The 13,183-nt window shown below is 26.7% G+C and overlaps 1 protein-coding gene across 1 annotated transcript; it reads left to right on the top strand.

Annotated features, from left to right (window-relative positions):
- Positions 1 to 6,573: 6,573 nt before the first annotated feature.
- Positions 6,574 to 7,102, top strand: LOC137826869 (uncharacterized). Its single transcript, XM_090294218.1, has 2 exons — positions 6,574 to 6,714; positions 6,811 to 7,102. The coding sequence occupies exon 2, from the start codon at positions 6,826 to 6,828 to the stop codon at positions 7,021 to 7,023; it is 198 nt and encodes a 65-aa protein (XP_090150344.1). The 5' UTR covers positions 6,574 to 6,714; positions 6,811 to 6,825; the 3' UTR covers positions 7,024 to 7,102.
- The last annotated feature ends 6,081 nt before the right edge of the window (positions 7,103 to 13,183 follow it).

Genomic DNA, 13,183 nt, shown 5'->3' on the forward strand with positions numbered 1-13,183 from the left:
GAGATTCATCATTCATCAAATCCCATACTTTCATCAAGGGTAAATTAGATAATTTAGTTTCTTAATTTGTTCTAGACATTCGAAGCATTTGACAAGTGACAATATATTCATCAGGAATATAATCAAGCTTGCAGATCAGAGTTTTAGATCCAGATCTGTATTTTTTTTTACATAATGAATTATAAATTCTCTTAATTTTATTCCATTGATTTTTTTTTATAAATATTGAATGGATTTTGTATTTGTTGGAGATCTCACATCGATTAGAAATTATGACATTTCATTGTATATAAGTGGGTACAAACCTCATCCTATCCTATGATCTGGTTTTATGAAATTGAGTCAGTCTTAAAGTACACTTTATAATATAGTATAAGAGTTATTTTTGAGTCTATACTCATTAACTTTATCAGGTTATCAGTTATTGAACTATTATTTACGTAAAATTAAATATATTTACTTTTGAATTTGATTTTTTTATTTTATTAAATAGAGGAAGATCACAGATTTTCTTTGGAAATTATGCAGGAAATCTTCTGCAATTTTTGCTGTAAATGTTATTATTAATGTTATTCTTTTTTGTATTTCTCCTAATTAATAATTTACACGACAAAGGTCAAATAGACAACCATAGATGATGAATGAGTTAAGAAATAATGGGTTCGTTAATCTTTGTCCATGCAATCATAACATATCAGAACACATGCACGAATCACAGGTCATGACCATAAACAATTATGCATAAGCTTGTATAGATGATAAAAATTTAATTTAATTAAAATTAAATGTTGATACTTTTCATATACGATCCTGAATGATAAATTTATTAATCAGTTTTACAATAACTATTTTAGAAACTTTCTGTATAAAAAAAATCACACAACTTTTCATTTAAAATCAAACTGTGAAAAGATATTAAAAAATATTATTCTCCAATCATTTTCCCTATTTTTTGTAAAATTAAGTGGGGACTAATTAATTCATAACTGATTTCATATTTAATTAATTGAACAATAACCTAATCAAAGCCAATTCCCCTTTATAAGCAGATCCAGTCATATAATTAATGTTTTATTAATTTGTCTATTTTTTTTATTAGAAGATGGAAATATAAGTAAAAACAGGTTTAATTAAATATTTGAAAATAGGATTGAAGACACAAGATTAAAAATATAGTGATAACTTTTGTAGTTTTGTAATATATTACAAATATTCTTCATTTAAGATACTGTGTTTAAACTAAACAAGATTATTATGAAGTCAAAAACAACTTTTTAATGGACTTAGACAAACAATTGAATTTTTTTGGTAATATTTTTTCTCTTTCTCTTACTTTCTTAACATTTAAATTTTAACTTTAATTGAGACTACATCTATAAAAGATTTTTTGACGTTCAAAAAATATTTAATATTTAAATGCAGTTAATATTGTAATAATGACGTATATTTATAACACATAATGAATTAAATCTAAACTAAGACACATGTGTAGCAATTAACATTTATATTATTTCATTTTCATACGATTTAATTATTCTTAATACATATTTTAATTAATACGTTTAAATCCATATTATTCATTATCAGTACCGACATATTTTAGCACCATTCGGTGATGATAATATAAACAAAACATATGCTTAAGAATATGAGTAATTTAATTTGGGAGTTTTGGAGTAGCAAAGTTGAAATAAGATAGTAATGGATATAAAAGAAAAGGAATGCACAATTACCTTCAATTCAATTTCCTCTGTAATTGATTATTCCCTTTGAAGTTTGTGTTCATCAATGGTGCCCAAGTCGTGTACAATTTATTACACCCAAACAAAATGGAAATTGGAAAGAACATGATTTGGATGGAAGAAGACATGAGTGTTTGGTTAGGTACTAGGACTAATCACAACACAATGTTTTACTCCTTTTTGTGACAACATTAATTCAAACAATAATTGGTGTTAGTAATAGCATAATCCAGGTTTAACGAACGTAGCTAGCTAGACAAGTACACTTGAGTTCAGTGCATGCACTTTCCAAATATTTACTTATTCAACTCTTTTTTTAATTATATTACAAATTTAAAAGTATAAGAACATTGCATGAGAGATAACTAAGCTATATCACAAAAATTAATACTTGAACTTTGTAAAAAAAAATTCAATCACTACAAGAAAATCATGAAATAGAAACCAATTTTTAGAGACCAAAATAATTAGTTGCAATAGTAACTAAATTAGAGACTATTTTAAAAACTATATAAAAAATTAGTTTCTAAATTAGTTTTTTGTTAAATAGTTTCTAAATTGGTATCTAATTAGCAACCAAGGTTTTAACTACCAATTATTTAGTTTTTAAATTTGGTCTTTAAAACCTTGGTTGCTAATTAGATATCAATTTAGAAACTATTTAACAATAATAGGAACTAATATAGAAACTAATTTTTTTTAGTTTCTAAAATTGTCTCTAATTTTGTTACTATTGTAACTAATTATTTTTGTCTCTAAAAATTGGTTTCTATTTCATGATTTTTTTTAAGTGAATCAAATATAACATGAAAAATAAGATTGTATGACTTTTCATATATATATATATATTTAGTAACAATTAAATAAAATATTATCAAATATTGAGTATGATAAAACTTTTGTATTGAAATAAAAACTATAAAAAGGTTTTAAAAGTAAAATTTAAAAAATTTAAATTAAGACATGTAAGTTAACACTACAAGAAAATCATCAAATAAAAACCAATTTTAGAAATGAAAAATAATTAGTTGTTATATTGACTAAAGTAGATATCAGAGACTAAAAAAAAATTGGTTTCTAAATTAGTTTTCATTGTTGATAAATAGTTTCTAAATTGATATATAATTAACTACCAAAGTTTTGCTACAAATAACTAATTTAGAAACCAATAATTTTGTTAATCTCTAAAATGATTCTTAATTTAGTCACTATAGCAATTAATTTTTTTTCTTCTTTAAAATTAGTTTATATTTAATGATTTTCTTGTAGTGGAGTTTTAAAAGTAATTAAAAAAAAATCAAATTTAACATTCACATTATTACAATACAGGTAATTGAATTTTTTTTGTGAAGACTTTTATGTATTTCTACAAAATTTATATTTAAATTTTTTTGTCCTGAAATTAATGTGGAGAAGGGTAGCAATAATTGAGTTGAGAAGGAACATGGTAATGAAGCTAATAATTAATGTGAGAAAGTTTAGCTTTAGACTTAAACTAAAGTACATGTTACCTCTTTCATTTCATGTCTTCTTTTTAGAGCCTTTTACGTTGGAACTCTTCAATATTCCATTGCATTACTCCTTTTTTTCTCACATCTTACCATAATCATTGTACCACCTTTTTCTTTTTGGTTTAGCTAGGAAGAAAGGATAAGGAAAGATACTGAAAAATAAATGACAAATAAAATATAAAAAAATTAGATGACTTTTAGGTTATTTAATTCTATAACATTTAAGAAAATTTTACTATTGTAGATGTTATTTTGTTGCTTGTATTGTAAAAGGATAAAAGGATTGGAACATCCTGAAGTATCCTATATGTTAATTTATTATGTTGCAGATGATTTTTTTTTACTAATATATTTCAAATAAAATTACATAATAAATACATTTTTTTTTATTTTTACACTCAATTAGCTTAAAATGAAACAAAAATTCATTTATTTATCATCCATTTATTTTACCTATAAATCAATTCATGTAATATATTTATTACTAAGAATCATATTCATCCATTTAATTTTGTAAAAAAAATTATTCTTATATTATTTTTCAATATTTAATAAACTTTGTTGTCAATAATTGACAGATTAAAATTAACCCATCAAATTTTCATGATATTATATCTTGAAAAAATTAAAAATATATATATTTTCAAAATTTTTAAAAAGAATTATTTGTAAAACTTGTTTCAGAGTTTTTTTTTTAAATAATCCTAATCAAATATTTAATGTGTTGTTCTCTTTCTCACAAAGTCTATAGAACTATTTCTATCACCTTTTTTTTCATTCACTTTCTTCAATTTTTCCTTCTTTACTTTTTTTACTATAGCCAAAAATTTTATTTCCAAAGATTTTGAACCAATATTCATCCCTTTTTCATTTTCCCAATCAGCAGTAAGGGCTTATGTTTCGAACATTTTTGTCAATCTTAAAGTGATTTTTTGAACAATTTTACCACCATTCAAGTCTTATATTTATCTACGTGTTTTTATAGAACAATGTTTAGTAAATTTGTGTGTATTCCTAAACTCATGGAATAAAAATAGAATAAGAGAAAGAGGATGAAAAGAAGAGAAATTCATTAATCTATTAAAACATATTATTTTTTGATCCTGTGCATGAAAATCAAATCATAGCATCTTTATATTATACTCTAATGATATTTGAGTCACTTTATCTTAAAGTTGGCCTAAATATCATATTATCTTAATGGAAAGAAATAAGGATACACAAACTTTAAATAAAAGAAAAGTGGTGAAAGAACTTTAATTGCAGTAATTTAAAAATTGAAAATGGATTTAATTTGAGAAAAACGTTCTGAGCAATAGAAAACCATATAAACTGGTTCATCTATTTCAGTCCACATATTACACATACTAGGCCCAATTGTTTTTCAAATGGGCTTCATTTCATAAGGTCACCATCCACATGGATCACAAGTGAATCTTAACTCTATAAAATTCTTAATTACCTCTCATTCATTTTTTAATTGATTTATTTTACATTTTATAAAGTTTATTTATATACCAAAAATGTTTATTTGATTTATCTATAATCTGTAATATTAAAAATACCTCCATTTTTTCCATCATCATTAGAAAAAAAAATCATATCGTGATTAAGTTTTTTCTCTACAAACATGTAAATAAAAATTCCCCCTCCTGTGGTACTATCATTATAATAAAATTCAAATTTGAATACTAATCATGTGATCACTATATTTTTTTTTTATGCAAATTATGCAAATTTCATATAAGATAAGTTTTTATGAGATTAAATTAGACTTAAAATAGAGTTTTTAATATGATATCAAAGTTATTTCGAGCTAACATTTATAAAGAATGCAAAACAGTTATACTTAAAAGTGCATTTTTTTTATATGATTTGATATATATATATATATATTATTATGACATAAATTTTCATTTGATACTATGATTAATATATAAAGTGTAAGAATCCTCTTTAGAGATTGGGTGGTTGTAGGTCAATAACTCATCCTTATCTTTGATTATTCAAACTAATTAACCTATAAAATACTGAATTTATGATGGTGACTTAACTACAAATCACACCGAATTTAATCTCCTATTTATAATTATGAATAATTGCCCACACTTTATAAAATTAAGAGCTTAATTTATGTATTAATCTGTTATTGTAAAATAATTTCATATAACAAATTTTTTATCATCATGCTGTATTTTAATGAATAAAATAAAATAGTTAATTTTTAATACATATATTTACAAAAATCTGTCACACTGATAGTATATATAAATTAAATTCTAAAACTAACGATTTTTTAAGAATTTGATAGTTAACCTTAATCTTTAAGATGTAGACAAGCAAACAAATGCCTTTTTTGGTACATATATAAATTTTAGGATTAAAACCACATATTTAAAGTATAGGAATATCCTTTCTACACAAACCAACACAGTCGCCTTTTTGACCACTTAATTGAGAGAGTTTAATAACTTAGATAATTATTTAAAAATACATTTATTTGATAATTTAATTATATAATAGAAATAAAATAAAGCAAATAAGAGATTGTTCATGTATTAAGAGACATTTTATTTTCAATTAAATTTTGTATTCTATCTTATTCTTTATCCACCTCACAACCTTTCCATCTACTTCTCCATGTATTTTTATATTAATTGTAGAAAATTTAGTTTTAACCTATTTAAAAATTTGAAATAATAGTAAAAAAAATATAATTTTACTTTTTTAAATAATTTTAGCTGCACTCTACTCTCGTATCTCTTTTTAATCCTATTATTTGTGTTCTTATAAAATCGTAATTTTTGATAGAGTAATTCCATCATTTAAAATATATGAAAAGATTAATAAGAATATTCTTTATATTTGACATACAAAAATAAATTGTTTATGTGACTTAAAAAAACAAAAAATATCTCAATTTATCTTAATCACCAAAATTCAACATAAATCATCACACTTTCTAACATAATTAGAAAAATATTATTAAAATTAAAAAAAAAGTATGAAGTTGCAATATTTGTCTCATCATCTTTTTAGGAACTTATTTGCATCATTTAAATATTACAAATTTTGGTAAAAAGAAGACTACTAATCAATTAAAACTTTTTTTAAGGTTCTGAATAATGATTAGTTAAATTATTATGCAGAACTTGAATCCATATATATATATATATATATCTTGACTGCTATATGCGTGGTTGGCCTTTCATGCTCTTAATGCTTAGCATTCCACACCAATTCTCACATTCACAACCAACCCCTTCAATTCATTCATTTTCCTTTTCCTCACTTCTTTCCTTTCCCCTCCAACACACAAACACACACTGTTTCTTCATTATTCCATATACCCTTTTATTCTTCTTTCTACAATAACTCTACTTTTCTCTTTTCAATCTTTTTCTGCATTCTCCACCAAGTGGGGTGGAAGTGTTCTGATATAAAACAAACAAGGCCACAAGGTTTGTTTCTCTTCCTCACCCTCTTGTTTTTTTTCACTTTTTCTTTGTGTTTATCAGCAGTGCTTAGTGTTTTTACATTTCACTGTTTTTGAGCAGAATTAATCAGCAAAGATGGTGATGATGGGTCTGGGAAGGTTGGTAGGGACTCTAAAATCCAAAATAAGGTCTTTGAAACTGAAGAAACCTTATGATAAGATGGAGAAAAGTGAGAGCATGAGAGTGGAGATAAGAAGCAGAAAGGCAAAAAAGCTTATTGAAGAGACTCTCAAAATTGCTGATTCACCAAAGTCCAGAACCTTCACCCTATGATGCTATGCTGCTACACTTTGTATTATTGTTCAGTGTATGTAATGGTAAAACTCTTCAATAATTAAGGTTCTTCTCTTCATATACATGTCTTTAACTCTTAGCCTTTTTTCCTTCATGCATCCACTAATTAGAACTAATCATGTTATGCATACAACTCTAGAACCTTTTTCTTGTCTTAGACTGGTACGAAGCATGCAAAGACTTTGCAGAATTAGTATGAGTTTGTTTTCTGAGGCACTTAGATAAAAATGGAAGGTGGAAAAGCAACAGCAAAATGGATTAGTATGAGTTTTTTAGGTCCATTTGCATAGATAAAAATGGAAGGGGAAAACACAGCAACAAAATGAAAATAAAGGTAAAAACTTAGGAGAAAAATATCTGTATTTATGCACTGTGTAGAAGATTTTCACTGAAGCTCCTTTCGTTTTCAAATTTATTGCTTATTAACATCAGGTCTGTTTTTAGGTGGCCCATCCTATAGATGAGTGCAGGCCAATTATGTCACCTTCACTTTTTTCCCTCTTGTTTTAAATGAACTCAGAAATTTTAAAGTATTTTACAAATAAATTTAAGAAAATATATATTTTCCATTGTGATCCAATTAGTGATTCACATGTTTGATATGCAAGTGTTTACATGGTTCAATCAAAAGCAAAATTTATATACAACTTTATGGGTTTTAATTATGTATTTGATGTAAAAGTTAAAAGATAAAAACACTATCAATCAATGTCTGAATTCAAACGCAAGAAAATCATGAAATAGAAATCAATTTTTAGAGACTAAAATAATTAGTTACAATAGTAACTAAATCAGAGACCATTTTAGAAACTAAAACAAAATTTGATTTCTAAATTAGTTTCTATTATTGTTAAATAATTTCTAAATTGGTATCTAATTAGCAACCAAAGTTTTAGAGACCAAATTTAGAAACTAAATAATTGGTAGTTAAAACTTTGCTAATTAGATATCAATTTAGAAACTATTTGACAATAATATAAACTAATTTAGAAACCAATTTTTGTTCTAGTTTCTAAAATAGTCTCTAATTTAGTTACTATTGTAACTAATTATTTTGATCTCTAAAAATTGATTTTTATTTCATGATTGTCTTGTAGTGAGATTTACATGTTAGTTTTTTTATAGTATTTACCTTAAAAACCACACATATCATGAATTTTGACTGGTGAAATTTTTTCATCAACTTATGTTCAAAATGTAATTTAACATATATAGGTAAGCTTTAATTTCTTTAAATAGAAAGAGTATATATTGGGAATAAAAAGCAGTCATGATTGTTAATTAAAAAGTTATATAATTATGATAAAATTAAATAAAAATGTTTAAATGATAAACTTTTTAATATTAAATAAGCATTAATGTTTTATTGAATTTATCCTCTAAAATAAAAGAGCCAAATCCGTGCACGTATATGGACTTTCTAAATTTAATGGCTGAAAATTTAGTTTCTTAAAAAGTATGGTGAGATTGATAGATAACGTGTAGCCATTCATTGAATATCCTACAAAGGATATATCATCTCGGCAGTTTTGTTAGTTAAGTGGATTTTTTTTTTCAAGAGATAAGGTAATAAATTTAGTGTAAATATTTAAACCATTGAATCCATTTTATATTTGATAAATAACTAATTATTTTTAGAAAATTTGTTTGAGAAGTTAAAATAACAAGAGTTTAATATATATGCAGAGTAAAAGTTTTCAATGGTAGTTTTATTTTTCCAAGAGATTTGTAGAGTGTGCTTCTGAAATCTATGCATAATAAAAAAGTTTAATGGGAGAACCCTTGATGTAGCTAACGTCCAACTAATAGATAAGATAACCCATCAAATTCAACCACCAATTCCCAAAAGGAAAACTCAAAAATAATTGTATATAAAAGTAGACCCAATAGTTCTATAACATAGAGTGTTACAAAGTGAACTTTAAGTCTAACTCAATCCCATAAAACCTGTTCATAAGGTTAAGGATTGCAACCACTTATATACAATGAAATGTCTTTATCTCTAATCGATGTGGGATTTCCATCAATAAAAAATTAAGAAGTCAAGATTAATAAGAGTTTATATAGATATTTTTTTAACCCATCTTTTTAGAGATAAATTTAGAGATAAAACTGTCACTGAACTCTGAATTTTAAAATACACAATACTCTATTTCAACGAACTTTCGGTCTGAATCATATATATATATGACCTATACACTGAAATATTTAAAGGACACCAAAGCATGCATTTTAACTTTAAAAAAATGGAGAATATGTCACAACTAAACACATAAGAAGTGTTTTATGAATATATAAACACAGAAGTTGAGTCAGCTAAAACGGTTTATTTTGACTGTAAATTGAAGTTGAAACTAAAAAAAGTGTTGAAGTAGTGTTTGTCAGTGTCTGGAATAAAATAGTTCTGAGATTTGTGGCGAGAAATAGTATATTAAATCTGTAAGTAAAACTGTTTATTGAAATGGTGATGTTAGAAAATTAAATAGCCGTGTTAGTAAGTGCAGTGGGTAGCCACCAAGAATAAAGTTGAAGGGTTTGTGATGTGGAATTTGGCTGCACGTGAATCATGAGATGTTGGTGTGACGAAGGAGAATGGATAGTAATTGAATTGCTTATGATTTGGCAAATGCTTGCCCATTAAAATGCCCTCTACAAGGACACCTTCCAAAGGAAAATGACTAAGCATATACTTCTTTTTTCCAAAGACTAACTCCAAATTTATACCAACCACAATCTTTTGCATTTACTTCCACCACTCCACCTCAACCCCTTCTACTTTTCTCCACTCTAATCTTATTCACACCTTCCCTTATAACAAGCCAAATAGTGTCAAGTCATGCTTTGTACAACATATTAAGGTTTCTTAAGTTGTGAATTTCTCCTTAATTTATGGAACGACCAATGAATCTTGATAACTGATTTATTGAATATATTTAATGATGGTCATTCCAAAAGTCTTGAAATTGTAACTCTCTTTTGAAAATGTGATAAACGTTAATTATCCACTATATTTTTTTAAAGAAGTCTTTTTCTCATTCTCTATATAAATGAGCAAGAGCAACATAGAGAGAAATGATATAATAGATATTCACTGTAGTGTGAGATTCGAAATCCTAGTGAGATGCAAGAGAGACATTGTATTACATCCTTGTTAGGTGAGATTAAGTGTTATCCTCACAGACTAAGAGAAACCAGCGTTGTAATCTTACTTTCATAGTGAAGACATTTTTTGTACTAGGTTCCGTAGGTTTTACTTCTCAAATTAAGAAAGTTTTTTACCTTAAAAATTATCGATGTTATTTTCTATTTTGCTATATTTTCTTCTATTTGTTTATTGTTTTTGTAAGTACCCATTTTGTATCTACATTAAAAAGGAAGAATTAGTTCTGATGACTTCACTTTTCTAATTCTAGGACTTCTCAATGAGTGTGTTTTTCTGCCTTTCTTCTTCAACTTCTTTCTCTCTTGTGCCATTGTAATTATGAACCCTGAAGAAACAAACAGTTATAGCAAAACAATCAGCAAAGAAACAGAAAAACCCAAATCAGGAACCAGCAGTGAACTAGCTAATAAATGACAGGGAAAGAAAACTCATTTTCATTGTGAATGTTCTCTTGGGATAGTGGGGGCCATGAGACCCAACCAACATGTTCTCTTGGTTGGAATTTGGATCATGAAAGCACAGCTCATGAAACAACGTTGGATGTGATGTAACTAAAAGGGATATATATATGGATATGATCACACAGGAATTCACACTGCTCCAACCTCAATGCATTGAGATCACACACTGAGATTAGTAATCAGACTCAAAACTAGCAACAAAAATATGCGACAAACATATACATCAAGTAGGAAGATTCAAACATTGAACATTTGGTTACTCCTTGTAACTTTCCTAATGCACCTTAGTTCTAACACTTTCATATGAGTAGTGATGTTAACATATATATTCACCAAAATATTACCTAACATTTTATAAATATCAATTCAATCTTATAAAATCGACTTATAAGATGTTATTTGTACCTATCTATAAAATATTTTTATTTGTTTTTATCTTTAATCGATGTAAATCTCCTAACTCTATAATTGTGATTCATATTTGCATGCATCAGATTCAGACACGTTGGATTAAGTTATCCATAAAGATATTTGATAGATTTGACAATGACAGAACATTAAAAACTCTTTAGTGAGAATCTGTGCAGTCTGAATGTATATTCTGTGCCTGTTATATATGGGCATGTACTTGAACTGAATAACAATCACAATCAATTGGAAGAAATCCTTATCGTAGTGCTCAAATGAAATTCAGTTTAACAACTCTTCCATTCATGTCATGATTTGCTTAATCTCATAACTCGAATACTCCAAACTGAGTTTCACAACAAATTAGAGCATCAGATTAATTAGGTACATCATGAGAGAAGCATAATGATGCTGCACACTTGTGCATTCATCATCTCTCATCAGCAAAACACATTTTCTCCTTAATGGATGACAATAACATTGCTGCTGTAGGAAAAGAGAAATCCAAACAACATATTTTGTTATGGATTAAACTTTAAGTAAAGTTGACCAAATTACAGTTTTAGTCCTTTTATAAGAACTTCACCAAATAATAAAAGAATATTAAAGGAACTATGTTGCTGTGATGAAAGAAAATATAATATGTTGTTGAAGTATCTTTTCTAGATTCTTCCATGTTAATTGCTAACAAATGTAATAAAGCTTATAACCTACTATATATCAATTCAGGGACCATACCTTACCTAAAATACAGCGTATATTTAAAGTGACAGATGCCATATATCATATCATGCCCAAGGTACAACACTGTTCATGTTGGGTTTATTTATGATTATATGCTAATTTTTTGGTTTCGCATTTAGGAGTTGATTCTAAATTTAAAACTTATTTTGGTGTGTTTATATGGCTGTTTAACATCTCCTATTCGCCACCATAAATGTCTCTGTTGGAAGCTTCAATCAAATGCATGCATATGCAACTTGCATCTAAACATGTGGTAGCTTTGTTAATAATATAGAGAAATTATGATAGATTTTACAAAGGCTCTTCCAAATCCACTCATAACGTTGAATGAAATGTCATAATCAGAAGTTGCCAACAACACATGTATAACTAAGTTATGAACATGCTAAGAACACCTATAAAGTAGGTGCTTGAGTTAGATGGTATTCTGCAGAACCGGATGCAAAGTGGCGTTCCTCCTCTCGATCTTCGGTGTCTCGGTCTTGCGATAAAGGTAATTACAATTATATTTTGATGTATGGGTCGAATAAAGAGTATATATAAGAGTAAAATGTCACAAATTCAGTATCCTTTAACCTTAGAGCGTATACCGATTTGTAAAGATTGTATTGGGCTCCTGGATTATTAAGCTAGATGATGTAGGTTCAAATATCAATCATAACTTTCTGGAATGTTTACTGTTTTATTAATTACGTTTTTTTTATTGAAAATGAAAATTAATTTTGGAGTCTAATTCGACATGCACAAGATGTTTTCAGAAAATAAGCTTTTGAGTTAATTTTCTATGGGAGTTAGAAGTCAACCTGAAAATGACTCTCTGATACTTAAGTAAGTAAGAAGACAAAGATGATAAATTCTTTATCAGATAATAGTTAAGAGTATGAGATAAAATATATTGTATTTCTTAAAGAGTTAGTATTTATAGATTGATCAGGTATGAACTATTATGAGTCTTTTGAATTAACTATATAACTATTATTTAAGATTAATTGATTAAAATTTATAACAATTATTAATGGAAAGTAAAGACTCGGTTAGATCACCCAAACTATTGATCATTACCAATTTATAGGCGAGCAAGTACAACACTACTTTTATTAATTACGCTACTGAATCATTAGTCATGAATTAGTCACGGAATTGGCCGAACACCGAAGAGATTTGGTAATTTCAGGAACCTCGGTGGGACAAATGTGTTTCATAAAAATTAAACTAATGATTAAGAAGAATCATACAGGTGAAACATCTTATGCTTATTGTGGTGCTAAAGTTGTTTTGTCTCATCGGTATTTAAAAAAAAAGTAATGAAAAAATACTTTATGAAAAATTACTGTATATATTATATAATGGTAAAACCTACTCG

Source organism: Phaseolus vulgaris, chromosome 8, assembly GCF_051622355.1.
Source record: "Phaseolus vulgaris cultivar YP4 chromosome 8, ASM5162235v1, whole genome shotgun sequence".
Taxonomy (NCBI): Eukaryota; Viridiplantae; Streptophyta; class Magnoliopsida; order Fabales; family Fabaceae; genus Phaseolus; species Phaseolus vulgaris.

What these genes read in the sequence shown, in the direction of transcription:
- LOC137826869 (XM_090294218.1), top strand. Translation starts at nt 6,826, where the DNA reads ATGGTGATGATGGGTCTGGGAAGGTTGGTAGGGACTCTAAAATCCAAA.